Here is a 24,251-nt window from a genome sequence, read left to right on the forward strand (position 1 = left end):
TCTCTCTCTCTCTCTCTCTCTCTCTCTCTCTCTCTCTCTCTCTCTCTGTCTCTGTCGTCCTCGGTGAGCCCGTCAGGAGCCCTCATGCGTGATGTTCTTCAGCGGAAACGCTCCAATAAATCCTGCCAACCATCGCCGCCCAGTTGAGTGGTTTTGGGTTCCGTTTTCTTCTCGGGGTCAACATTTATAAACAGCCTCCGGTGGAGCATAGGCCAACTCAAACATAAAAATTTCCACAGCAGCTGGGCCGGGGCTCGTTCCCATTTCTGCTTGCCGCTGCCCGTGCGGTTTCACTTTTTTGGTGGTGGGTCGATGGATGCACAACACCCGCGGGAAGGGAGTTTGCTTATCATAGCCGGGCTATTGGTTCCCCGGGATCCCCCTCTCCCCCAGGAAAGGTAGGCAGCAGGGCAAGGAACACCCTGTCAACCTCGGCTCTATTGAGAAAACGTGCAGAAAGAAAAAAACGGGAAGTAAACGGGAGCGACCCGTTTGAATGCAGATCGACCTTGCCGTGGCGTGACCGCAAAGGACTTTTTCTGTGTTGGCTTGCGTCCCGAGCCATGGGTCCTTTATGCTGCTAACGAACCGACCACTTATGAGTTCCTAATGCGCCCGCCTCCAGCGTGCCGCAAATTGCGCTCGGTCTCGGGGATACCACCTACGCGTCTGTGGGCGTGTGGGACACGGAGGGCTGTGGCCCTCCGCACGATAGACAGCAACCCTGAACGGTTGCTGCTGGCCGGTGGAGTGATATCTTCTTGTTTGGAAAGCTTCGAATGTTTTCACTGGGCAGGTGTTAAAACATACAAAAGCCCCCTTAAGCCGACGCCCCCTGATTGAAGCCTGTTGCTGGCGAGGGATAAGCTGCACCGAAAGGGAATTGCTCCAGAAACGACACTAACGCTGAAGATTGAGTGCTTCCTCGTACGACGCTGGATGGCACTCGATGTCCGGGAATCTCGAAAGTCATTGTCACGTGAGTAAGTATCCCGGTCCGGTGGATGGTTAATTATATTGATCGCTATCTCTTTCCTGCTCGTGGTATGTGTGCGGGAAGTGGCTCGTCTGATACGACCCAAACGACTGTCTAACCTGAGCGAGTTGATCGGAACCGATTTTGCGTACGATTATAACCAGTCTGTACTTCGCGATGGAGATTGGAGATATTTTGTGAATTCGCAAAGCGAAACACATTCGACACGTAATTCTAGTTGACAATGTTACAACAACAAAACGTATGACTACTTTAATGAAAGTATTGTACGTCGATAGCTACTATTTTCTGCCATCTTTTGGATAGTTTCTCGATTCCGTGTCGATAGATATTCTTATCTTTAGGAGCAATCCTTTCAGAGGCTCATTTTTCAATACTTTCATAAGAAGTGAACCGCTGTGCTGCCAAATCGTTACTCATCTAACGGTACAAATACTATTCCGAAAGAACAACATCTGGTGAATATAGTGGCAGGGTTAACAGTTCCCATCCGGCATTTTCGTTTCGTTTCGATAGGTTTTGAACGGTTTTGTGAAGTGAGGTCGAGCGTTGTAATTTTGAAAAATCAGCTTATCATGTCTTTTATCCCATTCTCGTCGTTTTACGGCCAAAACTTTGCTTCAAATTCATTAATTGCTGTTGGTGGGTTTGTCCTTCAATAATTTCATTAGATTTTAAAAGCTTAAAATACACCACACCTTTCATATCTCACCATATACACAGCATAACCGTAGCGTAGTGAATATTTCGCTTTGGTTGCGATGGACCTGTTTCACCAAGACCTTTTTGGGTTTAGAATTATTGCTATAACTCCCCTTTTCATCACCAGTGACGATTCGGTACAAGAATCCCTTTTTTCTGCCGTGCAAGAAGTAATGAAAAAGTACTCCCCGCAAAAACGCTTTACCGGGAACAAAAAGTGACATGTTCAAATGATTATAAAAGGTGTTGTTTACAATTTGACCAAACAATCTATACTGCGTTAGATGCTTAATTACAGTAGCTATAAAACACATATTTCATAAAAAAATATTAATTATATTTGTAAGACCGCACGAATTCATTTGCAAACCTAATAATATTGGTACAATTTTGGAATTACCTCGGAAGAAAACTTTCCTTTAAAAATAGCGTAAACCTCGTCGCTCATCCTAAACGGGACCTGCCACGTCTCCTGTGTTCTTCTGGGCGGCCTACCGTAACTGTTGGGGCTAGACTGTCGCCCGCGCTATTCTCATGACATGACTAACCCAACGGAGCCTAGCGAGGCGTAACCGTTGCAGTGACAGTGAGGTCGTCGTACAGCTGTTGCAGCCGCTACTAGATTCTTCTTTCCTTTCACACATGAGGGGTCAAAAATCCATCTGACCATCTTCCTTTCGGACGCGGCCAAGAGAGTTCCGTCAGTTTTGGACCGAGTTCATGTTTCAGGTTTGAGCATATTTGAGTACCTGTCATTATACGTACAATATAAAGCTTATTTTAGAGGTTACATTTCCTCTAAAATAATCAAAGCAACTGCCGAAAAGTAATCAATTGCTGTCGATTTGTGCGACGATTAATTCTCTAAAGACCATCAAGTAGGTTCGATTGTGAGTATGCGCAAACCGTCGCATTACTTACGGTTTAGTTTCAAAGCTGAAACCAACATGAAACAATTGCGAGAAAAAATTAACTTATGTCACATAACGAGTTTTTTAATTAATTTCTCCTACAGTATTCTCATTATTATTAGAACGGACAGAGTCGTATGAAGCACCAAATTATTCGGTGCAGCGCAGACCGATGATCTATGGACACGATTTTCACAGAGATGCTAACTATCTATACTGTGATACTCAAATGTTTAATACCCTTTAAGGTGGCACTACTCACGATTAAAAGCATAACGCATAATTTGAATCCTGTAATAAGGACCAATGTGACCAAACTATATCTTTATATGAGCCATCTCTATTGATATTGAAGACATCCTTATGCAACAAAAACGAGCAAGCGTTCTGCAGTATGTCCCACCCAACCGATAGGCATCAATCGAAATGTCGAAAACATACCGCCGGTGCTTTCAAATTAGCGTGGCACAAAGCGCCGAATGGCGTCACAAGTGGTCTGCGTTCCGCGAAAAACCAACGAACGATGTCTTAAGTTTTGCCAATCAATCGATCGCCATCGTCGGCAAAGAAACCGGACCGGATCCAGAGCAGCAAATAATGGTGATTGATGTGAAGCAGGAATTTGTTAGGCATAACGCCTGAATCGCACGCATTTCTAATGTTTTACCGTACGGGTTTGCTTGGTGCTTAGTTGCCGAAAAGAATAAACTTCTTTTCGTTGCGCTTGAATGGCCTCGAATTTCCTTGAGTGACTCGAACAAAATGTGCCAAAAGTTTGTGTTCTCCATTACACTTTATAGCTTCACACAAAAGTGCGGGGTGTGTAGTTCAAGCTCGGGGCCTCGACGGAAGCCTCAACAGCCTGCCTGCGGATTGCTACCGTGCGCAGCGCCCCGAGAGCACAAGTTGCAAATTCAATTTCAAAATGGTCCTCCAATTAAGTTTGACCTAAAATGGATGATGGAAAACTTTACCACGAAACCCGTTCCCTTCAGGGTGACCTCGGTCTGACTGCTCGGTGACGGGAAGCTGACCTCGGGAGATGCAGCTGGGAGCGCTGATTGCGGTGGTGCGGTCTACAGTAGCAGTAAAGCTGCATAAATTATTGATCGATTGATACTGTGCCCAGTGGCTTGCAGGTAAACAACGGGTGAAACTTTGAGAAGTATTTGGTCCGAATTTACGACCGTTGCAACAAATGAGGCGAGGGAAATGTTTGCTTCGGAATGCTTCAAGGAGCCGCCGTTCCACGACATTGAGAATGCTGGCCACCATTCGGGGGCCGGCGCAGCAGTTATGCAACGGCAAAGGCCTCCCAATTCGAACGTCGCCGAGGCCCAGCTGAGGTATTGTGTTTGGCGTGGCAGCGGAAGCGGATACTTGAGAGAATCTAAGTGTAGCAACAAACAAACTAACGGATGGCTAACTGCATGCATAACAATGAACGCACTGGCCTAGGCAGAGGTTTAATTTTAGGTTTAATTTTCCAGTTTTCCGATTCCGACAAGGCGTACGAGTTCGCACTTCGACGGTGAGAGTTGATCCAATCGGTGCATCACTTCCGTTTCGACTGGCCGAAAGGTGAGGTAACAACAAACGGAAATGAAATGAAGTAGAGTGCGATGCAGAGTGAAAAGCGAAGATGCAGAAAAATGCGCAGAAAATAAGAGCATAGACGGCACCCGGTCTCCTTTGGAGCCAAACCAGATCGGTACTTCGGAACAGAACGGAAGCTAGATGAAACCCGAATCAAAACGGCATATTCAGAACAGTGGAGTGGAGCAGTGGACATTGAAGAAACGGCAGATAAGCGTCATGAACTTATGGAAACTAATTTACCAATCCGCAAGTGCTGAAGTGCATCTCGCACTCGTAAGATGCTGCCGGGGGCGTGAAGTAATCGCATAGTGTGTGTGCGCGGCAAGGCAGTGGAGCAAGGAGCGTGTAAAACAACGACCACCACCGGCGTCGGCTGACCTACACACACCCGTACAATGGAATATTGTGCTAGAAATGGACCGAGACCGAAGCGTTGGCCATTTACCGTGTCCGACGGTGATGGTTCCGATCTATTTGCTGTGTGTTACCACTACTGTAAGGACGCAAGGACGATGTAAGTTTGGCGATCGATCGATTTCGTAAGGCAATCATAACGGGAAGAAAGAACAAGGTGTGATTTAGTAGCCAGAAGACAGCCAGCAACAGAGCAATAGATATGCGCGCCACACCGAAACAATAGTGGAACAGAGAAAGGGAGAGAAATAGAGCAGCAGAAGTGAGGCCAGAGCGCAGGAGAGAGAGCGTGAGCAAACTAGGACCTATTAACGAAACAAAAACGGGGGTTCGGGGGAAATCTTCCAGTCAAAGACCAGACCAGAGCTAGGGCCAGAACCGAGCCAAGCAGCATGAAAAATGATGATGCCCAATACTACAGACACAGACACAGAGTCGAGGCGCGTGGTGTGTGCGTGCACAGATCGAGAAGGGACTGATGAAGGACTGATCACAGAGTGAGAAGGGGGGCGAAAGGACAGAACGAACAGTCGAGTTTAAACTTACGATACGATAACGAATCGCTATCAAGCCCATCGGTGTGGAAGCCTCAAAAACCCGTCGCTTGCCGGAGGCTCGGTGGCAATCTAATCTCAACGCGATGACCCCGCTGCTTTCGTCAAACTTTCCGTATTTCCTTATTGCTCATTTCGTTCCGGGAGCTGATCGTCTAATTATCGCGCGAAATGGGATCCCTTTTTTGTTCCCAGACGTGTCTCGCCCGGCCTAACTTGTTGCTGCCTTATTGTTCCTTTGGGCGGAAAACTAAAGATCGGATGGTCAGATTAGTACCACCGAGAAAATGAGGCACCAAACGAGCAGCACACCGCCTCCCGCTGCGCTGCTCTATTGTTTCCGGCCCGGAGTTCGGCTGAAAAATGTTTCCACGACCCAAGGAAGCAACAACCCTGCCCGAGGAGAACTGAAGAACTCGACCCTCGAAGGAAGGTGGGAAAATTGTTAATGATTTTTCGGTACACTCACGCACTCGTAGCTTTACGCGTTACTTTTGGCCGATTTCACCTCCAATTATCGGTCCTTTTTTCGCCCTCCTCTTTTTCGGTTCTTTGTTTTGGGGAACTCCTTGACGACTTCCGACTTCCGGAATATTCCGCCCGGTTGGGGTTGACTACCGCTACTCCGCCGAACGGGACGAATGTGCGGTGCAAGCGATCGATTACACCGTCCTATCTCGCCAGAGTCATGTTTTCACACGTGTGATGGTTTATTCAGCATCGCTGGTCTCGTCGGTTGCGCTTCGATGCGCTTCTGGCGATCTGGCGGCAATTCGATTCCGGAGCATCGGCGTTCGTCCGGAGCCGACGGCGAACTGGCTGTGGTCCACTAATCTACTGTTGTCGAGTGTTTGTCGGGTTGTTTGTGCACGTTTGACGTTTGATATCACAATATTATTCGTTTCTTTTTGTTTGGGGGTGGTAGAGTTGTTTTCGAATCTCTCTGGAGGACCCGCAGCAACGCAGCAAACCAAAGGCGAGATATGCTTGCAGTTGCTGCCCTTGCTTTCGAATAACGTTCTTAGGGGCTAAATATATTTAGTTTCAACGTACGTATCTAAGTTGCAGCGCCTTGTATGTATAATAGCCTATAACACAGTGTTTAAGGTTCCGTTACATTCGTTCGTTACGACTGACATGGCATGACTTCTTCCATAAAAACCCGGCCGAACCGGTCCAATGGCTCCGCACTCAGTCGAATAAATACAAATACACTCGCACACACACACACACACACACACTGTCGCGTTCTTTCGATAACACACACACGCACGCGTGCGACTTACAACAATATCACAATGACACTACTTCGCTCTCGTTAACCGGTAAAGTTGCTATTTTGTGCGTTTGGGTTTTTGGGGGTTTGGGCCAAGAGCTTAACAAGTTGTGGGCTGGACTTTGGGCCGACTTTCCACGGAAGGCAGGCTGGAGGCTGGCGGTGTGGCAGACAGGTCTGGTTGACAGATGCGTCGTCCGGCCCGCGAAGAGTGAAGCGAAGCGTTACACGGCCGTCAACCGACCGGCAAGGACCGGAATCGTCGCCCGGTCGGCGTTATTTGTTTGTTATCACGGCCGCACTCCCACGGCGCTCGGAATGCTGGCTGGAAGCTCGCAGAAAAAAGGACCACCACCAGCGCAGCGAGTGACGCGAACACGAGCTCCCGAGCAGGATCCACATAGACACTCTCGGGACACGGACTCCGTGTAAATTGGAGTAACGGCAGCCCCACGACGGCAGAACGGTGCGAACGGGACTCGGAAGTGGCTTTTAGCAGCGGAAGCCAATTTTACAGGAAAACGCAGCACGACCGAGCCCAGCTGCTGCGTGTGCGGTGCTGGAAGGAAACTCTGGCTCCTGACGGTGGCCCGTGAACACTGTGGCACCGCACTGGACACTCGTCACTTTCGCTGGCGCTTTCGATATGTTTGCGATCCAAAGCAGCAGCCAAAACCGGGAACCGACAGTCGACATGCGAACCGGATGCTGGAGCTGCACTCGGTGTTCCCCGGAAGCCAGAGCTGACCAGAGTGCTGGCACTTGTGCTTGGTGTCCGGTTCGCGACCTGGTTGCAATTGCAAGCCAGCACAAGGCAAAACAGGTGATAGACACCACCAGCAGCGTTTCGGTGGTCGCTCGGAACTGTCCACCAACGCCGATTGCGTTTCGCTGTGTAGCGCCGCTGCTAGGAGGCCACCGCGTGCCGTTGTATGTGTCCGTACGGACAGGACACGAAACAGGCACGGGCATGCGCACTCGCGTTGGCGGCGCAGGAGAACCGAGGGCCACGAGCCTCGAAACAACACATTCCAACGGACCCAGCGTGTGTGAGGTTTCGGGGTGCATCTGTGTGTCGGTGGGCCTTGTGTGTAGGGACCCGGTTTTCTCAATGAAACAACCCTCATGGTTGTGCAATATTGATAAGCACAAGCAGTAACACCGCACCGAAAGCTTCCAAGCTAACTAGAGCCGCCAACCCACTAACACCAGGAGCAGCAACAGCAGCCTGCCGACCGACCGACCGAGGGAGGAAGAATTCTTGTGCAAAGTGCAAAGGAAGAAATCAATTTTTTGGCAATTTGCTAATAGCAAAGAAGCATCGGCGCTCCTATCTAGCCGTCGAAGAGAGCAGGTGGCGAGCATTTCAAATGAGGTGTAAGAACGCCGTAAGGGTAGAGACAAATGGCAGCTCAACATATTTCGATACCGCACCGAACTAAGTGAATGTTGTAATCAGCTGCGGGGCCGATAAGTATAAAGTTTTATTTTCCCATGTTTCAAGTAATGCCGTCTGCCGGTGGAGGCGCCTGGTCGTTGTCAATCATCGAGAGAGAAATGGAGACGCCTGGTGTTTTGTGCCATAGTTTGCTTTACATCGGCATATTTTAATCGGCTTTTTTAATATTCTACAATGAGGGTTCAAAAGGGTGAATCGTTGATAGTTTACTTCAAAGAAAAGCTTTCGAATACGGGTCTGTCCGTTTTCAAATATAGAAACTAAATTTCGCGCAATGAAACGGAATTTATCGCCCAAATTCAACGACCAAAGCGAGTGTGAACATTTCAAGTGAAATATTTCACCAGCGAAACCGAGCGTCCTGCCCGGTACCGAAGCTTTCGCAAACGGAGAGAGCTTTCGCCGTGAGCCCGAGCGTTGATGTGAAACGCTTGAAACGGTTTCGAAACAGTCGGGCCCTGTTCAAGGGCTCATCATCAGTGTAATAAGAATAGAAAGCAATTGCAAAATCAATCGATAACAAACGGTAATAGACAGCTGCAAGCCAAGTCGAGTGACCAAAGCGCTAACCTACGCAACTGTAAGCCTAGTAATCGTCAAAATAGTAAAAATCCGGAGAAAAGTTGTAAAATAGCTAATAATAATAACTACAGACAGTTCTCACCTGAGCGCGGACCGCAGCGAGATGGATTTGCTTGGCTCGTACGTCGAATTTTTTCATCGAGATTTCCTCCTGCATCTCGTTCGCTTTACTGTACTGTTGGCCGTCGATGCCTCTGAGCTGTGTACGAACTAAAGCGTCTACAGAATCCTACGGAACGGAATGCAACAAACGGTAACAGAAGAAGAAGAAGATGGGAATCAAACAGAAACGAACGGTAAATTGAACTGTGATGCGCGCCTAATGCTACCACACATACACAGACTGGTAACACGAACCACACAAACGCTACTTGAAACACTGGAAAAGAACCATGACACGAACAACACGGAGCTTCAAAGCGCCTAGAGCAACGAAGATGAAACCCGCAAACCGGGACAATGTTTGCGCGTTACCGCGAACAATTAACGAAAGCCAACATAAAATTAACAATATTTCCATGGCATGGCACACAAACGCGCGCGCAACAAGAAACAATAGGAGCTGCAGCACACACGGAATACACGATCAAAATGTGAGCCATCTTGTCTGTCTCTCTCTCATGCAGATGTACCGGAAGGTCCGGACCGAGGATACCAACCTGTAGTTGTTTGATTTGAATTTCCAATTCCTGTGACTCCCTTCGCAGTGCGTCCAGCGATGGGCGCACCTGAATGGATGCACCCCTGTCCATGACGAGCTCGTCCTTAAAAGCGGGTGCCATCGGGTCCTGCCAGTGCCGTGAAGTGAAAGAGAAATACCGGGAAATTATTCAACGTTTGTGCAGGAGCCGAACCGAATGCAGTTACACCGTGCAGCTGGTCGTGGTCAGGCTCATAATAATTGGCCGTGGCCAGCGGGTTCCTGATTCCAATTAAAAACCGCCCTCTTGCGTCCTGACGGTTACTCACCATTCCGTAGTCCGCCAAATCTTCCGCGCCCGGGTCCTCGCCGCGGGTGCCCGCGTTCGGTGGTTGCGGCGGGGCGAATGCCTTTCTCGGGATACGTTGCACGTTCGGCGGAACCGGAAGGGTGCGAACGAAGTATCCGAGATCGAGCGTCGGCGAGACATTCTTGCACTGCGCCGCCAGCCCATCGTACCGTTTCGCCTGCTCGGCTGCCTGCAAAGTTTACAAACGGAAAACGGAGTCGCAAAGTGAGAAGCTCCGCACTCGAGATGCGGATGACTGCGGTGGCCTGCGATGCCGGTTGTCTGAAACTCTAGAGGGATTCACGTCTCACTGATGGGGGGACCCACCGAGGTCCTGTGCTGGTCGTCACGAGAGCGCTGTGTAAAAATTTCAAGTGTCTTCACAATTTGAAGTTTCCGTTTGCTCGCCACGACTGTCACGGGTTTGCTTGCTTGGGAAAGCGATACGGTCGCTCGCAAAAAAGGACACTAATTCTCGTGGCGGCGGTATGTCCTCACATTACACACACAAACAGACAGCGTCTTGAGAGCCGTCGGTTGGACGGAGAAAAGGCGGAAATTTCTTTATCATTAGCAGAGCCCGGGAAGAATCTCTTTGAACGAACCCCGTCGGCAACGTCCTTGTCGTCGTCTTCAGCGTCGCTGTTGGCAGAAGATCTTGGCCGAAGTCGTCGTCAGCGGACGTAATGGTTTCCGAGTCTTTTATCACCCTTCGATAACTCAAACTTGCCTCGTGAACGGTGCTGGGGCTAATGGAATGTCGCCCAACGACGTGGCCGAAACAGATCTACTATCTGCCTTTTTCTAACGCCATCAAAATGTGGATAACAGCTTAAAGGCTTCTGGGAGGTATCAGGTGTTTACGGTATGCCGCCCGGTGCCTCCGAAGCCGCCCGGTGCTATGCTTTAAGGTGCAAAGTTTGCAGCTCAACCACGAGGCTGCACTTTCGCCGCAAACGAAATTATTTAACGAAACTTGCGTGCAGCAATTAAGTGTTGGAAAACTTTCGCACGGCTTCTGGTGCTGCTGCTGTTCCATTAACGCAGCCACAATGCTGGTACCACAGCCGAACACAACTTTTTACTCGAGGCCAGAAAGCAGGCCAGATGAATAATGAAGAGCGAATCCTCATTAATGATTCGATGTTTCGTCGCCGTCGTCGTTGTCGTTGTTGTGCCAGGAAATTACCTTCGGCGCGTTTTTAACGATCGCTGCGATCACGGGGACCGGTGGCCCCTGGTTGGGCTGTCAAATGTCAGTTTCAGCGAAAGCGGTGGAAAGTCATAAAACAGGCGAAACAGCGCAACATGGCCACCAGATAAGGGTCTCGCAATTACTCTTGGATGGAGTTAAAAGTGCGGCGAAAATTAATATTTTATCATCTCGCCGAGGCGCTGCGCGAGTGCAGTTTTTGCTCCGGTTTGTAACACGTAACAACTGAACTTGCTTTACGTGCCGCTAAAGCGCTTCCGGTTAGCTGTGTTGGCTGTGTTCCCGGTACGTGTCGGTGTTACAGGTCAAAAAAGGCCGGCATCAGCATCGCACGACCGTAACTTCTACGCTTCGTCTTCGTTCTTATGCAATTTATCAGCATTAGTTACGGAGGTGCGGATGCTAGCGTTGGTGTAATCCCGACTATCAGTGTTGCCTGTGCCGTGGCAAAGGATCAATCATCCGCGACCGCGTGGCTTATGCTATCAACCATTCCGCGGAGTAGAGCAGATTTTTGCATATTTGCCTATGCTTTTTGCCACAAAGCCAAGCCACAACATCAAAGCTAGCAACCAGGCGTGGGAACTCAACGTGCCGGATTGCCATGTAGAGCATAGCGCGGCGTTCGACAGCGATCCCACCACGAGGTTGTCGGGGTTGTGGGTAGGTCTTTTATCGTCTGAATTTATTATGGTTTATTAATGACTTTTCATTGAGAAGATTACCCGCTTAAGCGGCTGGGAGTATGGTTTTATCTTCGTTCGCACAGGTCGTGCAAAATATTGTTGTAATGGGAAATGGTGGAATTAGGTTACGGCTATTGTTTCGTTCTTTATGTCTGGTGGGTTGTACAACGGGGCCGGAGTTTATGCTGCAATTGAGACCAACATAAACTGATTTCTTGATCCCTAGCACGGTATCAAGGTTGGCATTTAGGTGTTCGTTGTTAAATTTATCTCTATTCCATTCAAAAATATGATGTATCTATCCCGTAAATATGACGTATAAAACATCATGGCACGGTTTTGACTTGAATTGATTACTTTGCCACTTGTAAATTTATTGTTTATTGAACTGATTTTTGGAATGCTTTCTTCAGAATCGGAATCGGTAAATAGAAGCAATGAACGAAACTTTCGAACTTCAAAATACTGTTTCCATCTCAGTCAATGACCAGGATCACTGCACTGAACCCACTGCATATACATATTTTAAGTAAATTGGACGGTGCACTTAATTAAACTTTAAGGACTAGATATTAAATTCTCATACCTGTGAAGCCATATCTAAACTTGATGGAAGCCATTTTGTATTGTGAGCGGCGACTCATAGCCTTGCGAGGCGATCTTTGCTTTGCCTTTCCTTTTGCCTAATAGAGTCCGTAAAGTCAGCTCTAGAGCTTTATGTCTTATTTTAGTAGAAATCAAAGTAGTTGAGGCTTATTCTCTACACTCACTTCATAAACGATAGGCCTATTAAGACGTTAGAATGTTAAAATACCGTATTTTATGGTGTATAAGTCGCGCTTTTTGTCTGTATTTGTAGGGTTTAAAAGTCGCTTTCGACTACAAGGAAAGTCAACATTACTTGTAGTCGAAGAAAACAAACTGTTCTTTGAAATTTGGTGAATCTAAGTGTTTGTGGCAACAAACCATTCAAGCAGATAGTTTGACATGAATGGAGTAAATGGATGGCAACTGCAAGCGAAAATTTGACACCAAGGAAAATTTGAATTGGAGAATCTAAAGAGCTACTCTCAAGAAAGAAGTAATTGTTCATTCTTTTAAAATGACAGGAATCAAGTAACCTGGATGGGACTGAGGATGAAGCAGTTTGGAAAGAAAGTTATGATCCACATGTAAATGAATTGATTGGTGTTCAACTTATACAGGACAAAACACGGTATTAACTAATAGCCATGCAAGAAATATTTTAATAGCTTCGGGATGTTTACTGCATACATTCTTATACTTTTGTTTCTACTATATGCTAGCCAACCGACGGTGCGATAAGAACGTTACATGATTGTTCGATCCAAAGTCCCACTATGTTTAATAGGTTCACTGTCACAAGTATTTCTGTTAATTTAAAAACCGAATACTTTTTCCACAACCATTCCAAAACGATTATCCAGCCCCTGTTTGTCGATCTGTCGCTAGAAAGGCATGAATTCAGAGTGCTTCCCATTGCAGACATTGTTTACGATTCATCTTCTGGATCAGCACCTTTGCCGAAGACGTCTCTGTAAACGGCGACGAGTTAAAAGGACAGCACAGCACTGTGTTTACAGTGTGCTTCGCACCCTGGCCGCTTCCGGGACATGCAGATAAGTGTCCTCCTCCCCCGGGGGCACCGGGCAGGTACACCGGGGATCAAAACGAATCACACTAAACACCATCCGCCACGACAACGGGGTGCCGTGTCACAGCCTTTCCAATGTTTTATTAATGAGCGTCCCCGACTTCCGCTCCGCTCCGTCACTAAACATGTGACACGACACCGCGCTCGTTAGACAACAATGGGTGATAAAATATTCACAATCACACGCGTCTTGTAAGAGGGCCACAAGATGTGCCGTGATGGTGTGCCGTCTCCCAGCGGCAGCGTCGATCGATTAACGGTGAAACCGAAAATAAACCCCCGGCTCTCCCCGGCTGTTGGACCCGTTGAACCGTGCGCCAATCAGGCAAACAAGGTAAAAGGACACACGATTTTTTTTTTACGGCCAACGTCTTACCTCGGGTTTATCGGTTCGATGGCGTCAGGAGCGTTGGGTGCGTTGGTTGGCTTATGTCAGTCGTCTTCCGGGAAGGCCCCGTGGCCCTCTGCTTCCGGGCACGTGTTGCTCGTGACGGTACCTTGAACCCAGAGGAAGGACACCCAAGCAACACGTCCCCATGGCCCTGATTGGCCCTACGGCCCTACGTGTATGCGTGTAGAGCCCGGAGGTCCTTGACAGGCGCCACACGACGGTGGCCGGTAGGAAAAAAACGGAGATTTGCTCTCGTTCTCGTTTGTCAAATCTATTTCCGTCCGACTAAGGCCGTTAGGGCGTCATTCAATTTAAAAAAGGGACCAACCTCCGGGATACGAGGCCCACACTTAATTGGTGTAACTCCGACCGGGTTTCCGAGGGGCCAACCCGTCATATATTGGATTGACCAATTTCAAAGTCTAATCATCAGCCCGTGTGTTGGCGGCGAGCAAGAGTAGTTCCGTCCGACTTGGCCCCACCGGATGGCTACTTCCTGGCCGTTGTCACGTTCGGCGGAAGCCGGTGGTTCAAAGTGCGGCCATTGTGTTTCTCGAGAGCACCAGTTCTTTGCGAAGCTCGTCCTGGCGGAAACTTCTTGTGCCGGGGAAAGTCCAGGACTAGCATCAGGGATTACGGAGCTGGGATTGCGGAAGGCACCCACTCGGCAAGATAATGACGCATGTATCCGAGATGTGCGAAGTGGTGAACCGGAGCACTCCCGGGGGAAGTGGCAATTTGTCCCGATGTGCCCCCGGGCCCAGGATCCTGCCAGCTCAGCTCAGGCTCAGCTAGAGCAACGGGCGGCTGTGGCGGCTAGTGATAGTTAAAGGTAATTTCCTCCCATCAAGAAACACTACGGCGCCACACATCAGACCATGGCAGCCACGTAGATTAACAACCGGCAACAACATCACAGCTGACGAAGAAGATGATGATGATGATGATGATGATGGTGGTGGTCCTGGTACTCACTTTGGCGGCGATGGCTTCGGCGCCCTGCAGGACAGCTTCCGAGACGATATTGCACAGATCGTTGTATATCTCCTCCAGCTCCTGCATCAGCTGGGGCAGCGTCTCGCAGTGGTACGCCTCGAGCATGGCGTTGGTCGCGTGGAGCTGCTGCACGTACGCATTGTGCGAGTCGATGTACTGCGTCAGCGTGTGCTGCGTCGGGTTCTGGCGATGGGCGATGTAGCACTGTTTGTATTCGATTCGGCACTTGGATAGTTTCTCTTCAGTCTTGGAAATGATTGTATCGAACGACTCCCGGTGTGTAAATACTTTCCTACTTTGGACCTTCCGGTAAAATGAGCGTTCCAGCAGCGGGCGAGCGACCTGCGAAGAGAAAGCCCAACAGGTTAGCACACCGACACCGGCCAGGATTGCGTGGGGTTTGATCGGATCTTCATTAATCCTAGCCACCCATGCCCAGACCACGGTGGCCAGCGGGTGATTGATTACCCGGTCGGATACCCGTTTTCATTAAGTTTCCACGCTAAAGCTCGTTCATCCTTGGAAGGCCCAATTTCGGCGCACCGAGCGACGTGCGCGTATGATTTATTGACAGCCGGAGGTGGAGCTCCGGAGCACTCACCTGTCGGGAGAGCGTGCTGGCCACGTCGATTGTTGCCTGCGAGTCTGCCTCTATTTCCTGCAGCAGCGATTCCCAGGCCGCAAACAGGTTCGACTGACAGGCGGGCCTAGGGCGGGCGATGGGACGAGAGAATACCGAGTGAGTGGACCGGGGGTTTGGTTTATATTTAGCGGCCCCCGCATGGAGCGGTCACCCGGGGGTTCGGGGGATGTCCGATACTTACCGCTCCTTCCGCAGCTCGCCGTTCCGCTTGCGGTAGCTCGAAACCAACACTTGCAGTGCCTCGGCATGCTGCTCGTACAGCTGGGCTAGGGTCTCGCTGAAATCCGAAACTGCAAAAGTTAACGAAGATACGAGTGCGTGCAGAGTTAATCAACCGTGGGAGAGAGAGAGAGAGAGCGGCGAGCGCTGATGTATGGTGGTGGGCAGGCGGCAAATGGCTGAAAACACTGCCCAACCGAACCCTATCGTAGCTCAATTAAAACGACGTGACGTAGGCACACCGTCGGTTGGGTGAACAGTTACCTGAGCTTTTCGAAACTAGAAGCCTTCCACGGTGGACTGGGCCTAGTGCCAGAGCCATTACATTATTCTGCAGGAATTCCAGCAAACAAAATTCCTTGCGAGAAAATGTATTGGAAATCAGAGTTTCAAGTTGTTTCTTTTATACAGGGTGATCTAACAATGATTCTCTTTTTCATTTGGTTATTCAAAAGGTTCATTCATTACATTTTTTTTAAATAAAAACTCAATTTTGGTCAAATGTCGACAACGATTGGCAGTAGCTTTTTCGATCGACCTATGTTTGAGTACATTTCCGATTGTATCTGGTTCTATCTCGGCTATAGCAGTTTGAGTTTATTTCTTTAGATCGTAGCGCCGTGTAACTGCTGAAACCAAATGCCGTCCAAGTTCTCAGCTTCAATTTTGCTGAAGAACCAACACTTTGGGAATAAGTTTTTAATATTTACCAATTTTCTGCAACTGTTCAACAATTTTTCAAATAACTGTTCAAGAATCGAAAAATATTCAACCGTTTTATTAGAAACAAATGAAAACAAAAATCCTTAATGGATTACACTGTATTTACTCAAAAAAAAATAATTAACCAACGTAACCACATTTGATGGACAAATGGACGTTTTGATTGTTGATGGTTGGGAAAAGGTCAATGCATCGAGGGCTCAGACCAAAAAGATCCATTTTTGTACACTCTTCATATGAACAAATGTATAATTTCATTTCAATCGATCACTTAGTTATTTTTTTACAAGTCATTTAGTATCGACGTCGAGCGGAAAAAGTCAAGGAGCTTTTATTTTTGGACAGTTTAAAAGCAAAGGAAATTTATAAACGAATTTTGATAGTGTATAAGGACTCCTCGCCTTCAATTAGTACATTCAAAGGGGTGTTTCTGAATTTAAACGTGGTCGTACAAGCCTTCAAGACGATCCGTGTCAAAGACGCTCAAAAACAGATACAATTCCTGAAGTAGAAAAAAACACAGGATATCGAATTGAAAAATCGTCGAATGACTGAAAGAGATTCAGTACAAGGCTCCGAACTTATTGAACAGCCTAGTATCCCTTTCCCAATCTCAGCACAGAAAAAAAACGAGGCCGTCACGAGTTAATGAACTTAAAAAAATCTTTCAAAAATATTCTTTCGTAGTCATAGCGTAAATTAATATGCACCGTAGTTCCCAACATTGAATACTAAAATGATTCAAAACAAATCAAAACTTTTGTTTTCGAAAATCGACCCGAAAAGCCTATTCACTGTTCGTTCTACCCTCACGCGCTGCGCAGCCAACGACGGCCGACATTTTTCCTGTGTACGAATCATTAGAGAGTAATGAGGTAAACACACTGACCAAAAGGTAATTGAAAGCTTCTTATATTGGATTCGCGGGCCGTGGGCCACGACCGAATCGAGCGGCGTTCGGTGTATCGATAAACTTCTTAAGAAAATAATCTCCATCCTTCCGAGGCGGCACGTGCCGCGCCGTCAGCAGCGTGTAACGAGCTTCCGTCGCAATTCCGTCGGGGTCAGACGTCGGGCGTACGTAGTAATATAGTTTATTTAGTGTTGTTTTCAATTAAAATAGATTGCGATTACACGTAGTGGCGTCGCCGTTGTTGTTGCCTCTTCTTTGATACACCGGTCATAACCGGGGGGCTAGCTGGAGAGTTTGGTCGCGCTTTCTTCGTTAGTGGCTTCATTAATATTAAATTTGCTAGGGTTTTTGGGGGGGGCTCAAACCCCGGGTGGAAAAGTCAATTACGCGAGCACGAAACATGGGGTGGATCCCCGAGAAGAGCGAGGATGCCCTCGGCATCCCCACGGGGCCAACAACGGAGCCCGGTACTCGACCGTTAACTCCTTCTTCTCTGCCACGCGTTGCGGTTGATGTGCCTTGTTGAATTTATTTGCGGACGGCGGATGGACTATTTGCGAAAAGTGGATCGTTTCGTTTCCTTTTCGGTGTGGTCTCATGGATGTAGCCTCCTCGACCTAGGTTAGGTCGGCCCCATAGAGAAAGTCCGTCAGATCGACTGCTGTTCGACTGCAGATGTTCAGTGCTGCTGTCGGTGCTTGAAAGTTCCACTTCGGGCGCGGTGGTCCTGGAAGCAGGATCGCCGGATTCTGAGGCTACGGTTGCGATTTACCGTTTACCGGTGCACAATGGCGCTGCTTATCGCACACTCCAAGAGAAGCACCACCGAAACGAGTGGATAGCTTTTTTTTTATCAAACATACACATTTCGTTACCGATGATTTTTATGTTTGTTTGCTGAGGTTACTCCAACGCGCCCCGTGTATGTGTGTGTTTGCATAACAGTGCCCAGATACAATATTGGTCCGAACACCCCGTGCCAGTGTCGTCTGATTTCAATCATTCAAATGGCCATTCACAACGATGCTGCCAAAAGTTGCAAAATAAAAGTCGAACCACTCGCGGGTCGATAATTTATTATGGATCTGGCTGCCAAATAAATAACGCGCGAGGTAATAATATCTATACCTGCACCAGAGACCAGTGGCCACATTTTGCCACAGTTTCATTGACAGATCGCTCGCCCAGACGGCCTGCAACTACTACGCGGCGAGGCGGTCGCGATGTCGTGGAACACGAATTCCCTGGATTCGAGCCGAGTCGAGAACCATAAAGACGGGCAAAAAAAAGAAACAAAAACCAACTCTTCCTCGTCGGGAACCACAAACAACGTCGTGCGCGACGGCAGGTTCTGTGGGGTAATGATGGTTGAAATAAAACCGCCGATCAACCGCCGCTTCGTCGTGCACCAGACAGTTCCACATCCATCGAACTCGACGGGCCTAAACCAGCGCACACACACCCAGACACAGGCACACGCACGCACGGAGCAGCATACCGAGGTTGGTGTCTAAGAATAACCTCTCATACACCTAGTTTCTAAAAATATTGATCAACGGTCTGAACTTTCTACAACTTGGATTAGCATAACAACAACATATTAATTTCAATTCAAAATCGGCACCACCCGGCGCACTCGGCGCATCGTGCATCTGGCTCCTGCCAGAGTGTTTGGCCCGGTTCGGCCCGGAATTCAGGACCTGTGTTGGCACGAAATGAGATAGAAGAGAGAATTCCGATGACCGGTGATTCGGCCTCTACCGAGCCGATACATTAATCGCGCGTAATTGGAAAACTATGTGAAAATCTGCGAGGCGGCGTACGTGTTGCCGAAGCATTGGGCCGAAGTTTTAATCCCTGTTACGCATTACCTCGATTACCTTGCATTACCCACAACATTAGCACAGGGAGGCTGTTGTTCAACGTCATCCCCCAACATTGACAAGTTGAAGAACTGTGGCCAAAAACTAACGGGAACCAGTTGTGTTCCATTTTTGGTGATTACCTTACTTGGCACCAGGTGACATCTAGCTATTCGCTAAACTCATTGGAACCAATTCACACATACTGGGGTGTTCAATAAGTTCGGAGCCTCGATAAGAAAATCACAAATTTTATGGTCTGAAATATACTTCATTATTCAGTACATTATTTAGTCTTGCTTAAATTCAAAAACACCCCTTTTTAAAGTACTAATTAAAGGCGAAGAGTCCTTATACACTTTCAACATTCGTTCAAAAATTTAAATTCAATCACTGCACGGCACTAGAATTTTTCTGTTGTAAAAAATACTGTGACACGACTAAATGCCTTGTAAAAAACAAATTAAGGGACCTATATAAATGAAACTTCACATACGTTCATATGAAGAGTAACAAAAACATAACAAAACAAAAATGATTAGGCTTATTACGAACTCGAGACTCCGAACTTATTGAACAACCCAGTAGATGCATTGTCCAGAGTAAGAATTAGTGAAGGTAACATAAATTCAGGAGAATGGCGAAAACATTTCCGTGCTACAGGCGAATTTGGCCGACATTGTTTGGCCACGCAGTAGAAGCAGTGTAATTGCCAGCATGTTTGTGGCAATCACACGTCCAAAAGTTCCCTGTCTCGATGCAGCCCCGCAACCGAACGGTATTCTTCGTAGCGCCATTAAATCCCGGCTCCGTCCGGATTACTGTCTACCTGCCGACTGACGGGCTGACAACCTGGGTCCCGGGTTGCCCGAGGATGTCCGCAATCGATACGGAGAGTCGGGGCTTATAAATTCTTAATTTTCATTTCCTGCCCTGCCCCGTCGCCCGGGCAGATCGGGTCGGTTTCCGGTGGTGATGAGCACCATTACCTGGGAAGACCCTACACGGGTAACGAACCCGGAGCTGGTCGTCGGCTTAACTGTACTTACCTGTTTTGACTAACTTAAACGTCACACTGTTGTGCGACTTGAGCGCCTCGCTTAGGCCGGGATGACCTAAATCCTTCAGCACTCCGCCACTGGAGGTGGACATGCTTCCTCCGGCATGCGCCAGGAACGCCGGTCCGGCGCTCGGAGTGGTTCCGCGTTTGCTAAATAGGTTATGTCGGTGGCTTTTCGAAGACTCTGCAGCCGGCCAGCGGGAAGGAAAGAGAGAGAGAGAGAGAGAGAGAGGGAGAGAGAGATGGGGAGAAAATTGTATCAATACGCTGTACCGAAGGTCGCCGGCTAGCGAAATGTTTTGTTGGTGTAAAAGTGTGATAAGGCACCCAAAACTAGAGCGATCTATAAATCAGTGTTGTTGATTAGACTATTTATTATTATCTCATTCCAGGAGGCATATTTTTGCATGACAATGTGGCGGCTCCACCCGAACGCTCCCACGTGCTCCCGTGCGCGGGCTGATATCACGCGGCACGCGAGTCCTGTCGCGAGTGTCTGCCATTCTGGGGAACGGGGCCGGGGCCAAAAAAACAAAAAAGGAAAAACTAGGCTCGGCCCCCGGGAGCCTTCCGTGGCGTGGCTGGTTTCCTTCGTTTGGCATTTTATGAGGTCTGCCAGTTAAAAGCCCACTGCCCAGAGGCCCGGGTAACCCAATCGGGGCTTTCGGTGCTAAAAAGCAAACACACACACACACACACACACACACACAGGACATACACAACACACGCACGCGGAAGTGCTGCGGGTATGGTACGCAGCCGTGCAGGGAGGCGATTCCGTTGGCGCGAGAAGCGAACAAGGGATGACGGGTCCTACGGGAATCCCGGGTCACACACAACACACGGATGAACTGGATGGTTGATGTGGGGACACAACAATGGGCAGAGTATGTACAGCGAAGGTCCTCGAGGATTTGGTCCACGCGAGTTGGTTAGTGAGCGGACGACACCTGGAGTGATGGTGGGTGGAAGGACACGGGGGTCACGAATGTCTGTGAACTCACTCAGAAATTAGAAAAAAGTATAGAGAGAGAGAGAGAGAGCAACCACAAAAACACATTTGCAGGTGTGTTGGTCTGGGGGTGGGGGGTGGCACCTGCCGTCACCTTTCTGGGACTCTTCGGCGAACTCGTGCTCGGCGCTCTTGGAACGTATGCTAATCGGTGACTTGGGCTTCCGGAAGAAGCCTAGCGAGCTGGGCCGGGGCTGCTCGAGCCCGGCCGGTCCGCCATCGCCGGCCGCCAGCCCCGGATCGGAGCCGCTCGAGCCCGGAAGCGTCCCATCGAGGGGTGTCCGGGCCGGGGGCTTCTCGCGGACCTCCAGCGAGTAGACCTGCTCGCCGGACTCGAAGAACGCATCGAAGTTGCGCTGGCGCAGGTTGTCGCGCGTGAACACCGGATTCGAGACATGGATGTGGAGGTCCTCCCGGACCCGGGACGCCGTCTCGCACTGGTCAACCGAGGAATGTGGCCGCAGGCGGCCCAGCTTGAGCTGCAGCTTCGACTTCGACTTGGCACCCTTGGCCGGCGGGGCGGCGGCGGCGGCGGCGCCCGCAGGACCTCGCGCGCCTACGGGGATGCCGTTCCGAGGGCCACCGGAATCGTCATGACTGTAGGTTGCCAGCTCGCTCGTGTCCGCTAGAGGGCCGCCTGCGTCAAAGTCGCCCGATTCGTACGAGTCCTGCTGGTCGAGCAGGGCGTTCGCGATGCGCTCTCGTGCCACGGACGCTGCAAGTGGTGCATGGGATGGCGGTGGTTGCGGTTGCGAAGATCCTGGCCTCGGGACCGCCGCTGCCTCGTGGCCGCTGCCTTTTTTCGTGACCGGCGACTTGGACGGTGGCGTGGGTTTCGGTGTGGATGTGTGTTTCGAGGGTGTGGTGGTGGAGGAGGTGATGGTGGTGGTGGTGGTGGTGGTGGATGTAGGCCTACTGCCTGTGGGCACAAGTGGCTCCCGCAGGTTGTCCAGAGTTGGTCTTGGCGGTACTCTCGGTACGGCGATTCCGTATGTCAACAATATTAGTTCGTCCGCCGGAAATATTACGTACATTCCTGGCCCCGGCGGAGCATGGCGAACGAGTCCAGTGGCGACCGGTGCGACTTGGCAATGGCAAACTTCACACACGACCCACTCGCATCACTCGCACAATCACCCGCCGGCCTCTGGGACTCCCGCGGGGTCAGCACAAAACAGAACTTGCGACTCCTGTCAGTGTCCAGTGTCCAATGTCCTATGTTACGGCCGGTCGCGGCGGTTTATCTGCGCTCACCTTCGGTACCGCACCACACTAGCCCTCTACGCACTCAGCTCTAAGAAAATGGACGATGGTCTAGAAAAAGAGCGGGGGGGAAAGAGATAGACGAGCGACATTTAATAAATCCACCGAAGCCCGATTAGCGCGCCGCGGCCAACCGCATTTATGTTGGCATCCACTAAACGTAAACGTAAACGTCCCTATTTACGGCATTTCTGGCGGCATTTCTGGCGGCAGTGTCCGGTTTTCATTAGCAAATCAAAGGACCAGCGACTAGTGCCAGTGCCAATGATGCGATACCAGTTTTTCTTCCACACCGACTCACTTGGGGACTGATTGTTGCTGATCGGTGCTTCAAAAAATTGATTGGTGCTCTAATTTTATGACTTCGGTCGGGCCATTTGTGGGGCTATTAAGTTAGTCGGTTTATCGACGACTCCAATTCGCAGGACTCAGCGTACTCGAGGAGACGAGCAGTGGGGAGTGTGTTGCGTAAGTTGCTGAATTATTTATCACTTGTATCGATCCTGGCCTATCGGAAGTACTGCGGCCGAAAGGTCACCGGAAGGGCCAACGCGCTATATCGTCGTCGTTGCATTAGCACGCACGAATCAAATACTGGCCCCTATCGGACAGTGTGTTCAATACTGGCCTGGCGAGAGCTTCGGGTTTCGATACGATCAGACAAGGTTCGAGCCAATCAATCGGCCGGTGTGTTGCCATGTGTGCCGTGCTTGAGACCAAAATAGAGATCGAGCGAACCCCCGGCTCAATACTGGTTCCGTTCCCAGGATATAATTCCTTTGCCCATACCGACGGCACACAGCGACCCAACCATCGGTTCCTGATTGATATCGGGCCTAATCGGCCCCAACAGTACCAGTAATCGTTATTATTGGCCGAGGGTTGTCAATTATTCAGTATTCCGATTGCTGAAAGGACCGGTACGCGGTCCGCAATGTTGGTTTAGCTTACCAAAATCAATCATTATGTCATTTTGAGGGTGGACCCTGAAACAATACTTTCTATTCATCAATCAGGTGATTAGCATGATGCTACGGATTAAATCTCATTAAAATGCGGGACACATTACATGAAATTGAAACAATGGAATGTCGAGCAAATGAGATAAAACGGTTTCGTTCTATCGAAACACATCCTTTTCAGAATAAACTCCCCAAGCCTGTTCGTATCTGGATGGTAACTGGAGATACGAAAATGTATTCCGTTGGTCGTTCGTTTGAAGTTTGCAAGTGACACACAGAAAGTAATTCGAATCCTTCGTGCAGTCGGCAAATGGTTGGTTCTCAACAAACGGTCCCATAACTTGCCATTATGCCTTCTACCAAGAATTTCAAGGGAATGTAATGGGAATCCTTTTAAAAGTAATTACTAAAAGTACTGACTAACTATGAGTTTGTATTACTTATGTAATGGACAAAACTTTCACCGTAATGTTGGAGCTGGACGTAAGGTTAACTTTCCGATTTCAAGTGAACTCCGGGGAATACTTTGGACATTCGATGTTCGATGAAAATATGATGGAGCTATGGACACTATGGAGCGTTGCTGTAAACCTTCTGGCAATAAAGTATTCCGGTCTGCTCTCGGTCCTTGAACACGACGATGATGCGACAAACGAGCGAAACAGTTTTTATGGCCCTTTCAGGTCATTAGTAACGCAACTAAATGGGTTCGCGAACGAGAACGGAAAAAAGACGTATGCTTTCAATTAAATGACACCAGCTCACCAGGGTACTGAGTAACTTGGAATTTATCTTGATTTCGCACTTCCACAATCACTTCCAGTGCGCTGGCCGGACGATATCGTCGACCCCACAACCGTCGGTACATAATATTCCCATTAGCATGCAGCCGGACGAACGCAACTTTAGCACAGTTCCTTTTGCGCCCCTTGGTCCTTGGGCCCACCCCCTTGCCGGGCTGGCTGGCTGTGTTAATTTATGAGTGTCCCGTGCAGTGGATGTTTTGAAAAATGGCATATGTAAATACGGGGGCCCACGCTCTCGCTGCGTCCGTCGGGGAGCTGCAGGACCTGCTAAACACCTGCACCAGCGTGTGGGGGGGAAAATGTCGGACACGCTAGTCCTCGACTCGAACGAATGCCAGGAACGT

At 49.1% G+C, this 24,251-nt stretch overlaps 1 protein-coding gene across 1 annotated transcript in view; it reads right to left on the reverse strand.

The window, feature by feature from the left end:
- LOC131205705 (uncharacterized) overlaps positions 1-24,251 on the reverse strand; it is a 53,330-nt gene that overhangs the window by 16,484 nt on the left and 12,595 nt on the right. Inside the window, 8 exon segments of the mRNA XM_058197919.1 lie at positions 8,577-8,723; positions 9,154-9,282; positions 9,491-9,673; positions 14,424-14,786; positions 15,046-15,151; positions 15,269-15,377; positions 19,854-20,048; positions 20,971-22,190. Of these exon segments, the coding sequence (XP_058053902.1) occupies positions 8,577-8,723; positions 9,154-9,282; positions 9,491-9,673; positions 14,424-14,786; positions 15,046-15,151; positions 15,269-15,377; positions 19,854-20,048; positions 20,971-21,910 (2,172 nt within the window). The 5' untranslated portion in view covers positions 21,911-22,190.

Source organism: Anopheles bellator, chromosome 1 (assembly GCF_943735745.2).
Source record: "Anopheles bellator chromosome 1, idAnoBellAS_SP24_06.2, whole genome shotgun sequence".
In the NCBI taxonomy this organism is placed as follows: domain Eukaryota; kingdom Metazoa; phylum Arthropoda; class Insecta; order Diptera; family Culicidae; genus Anopheles; species Anopheles bellator.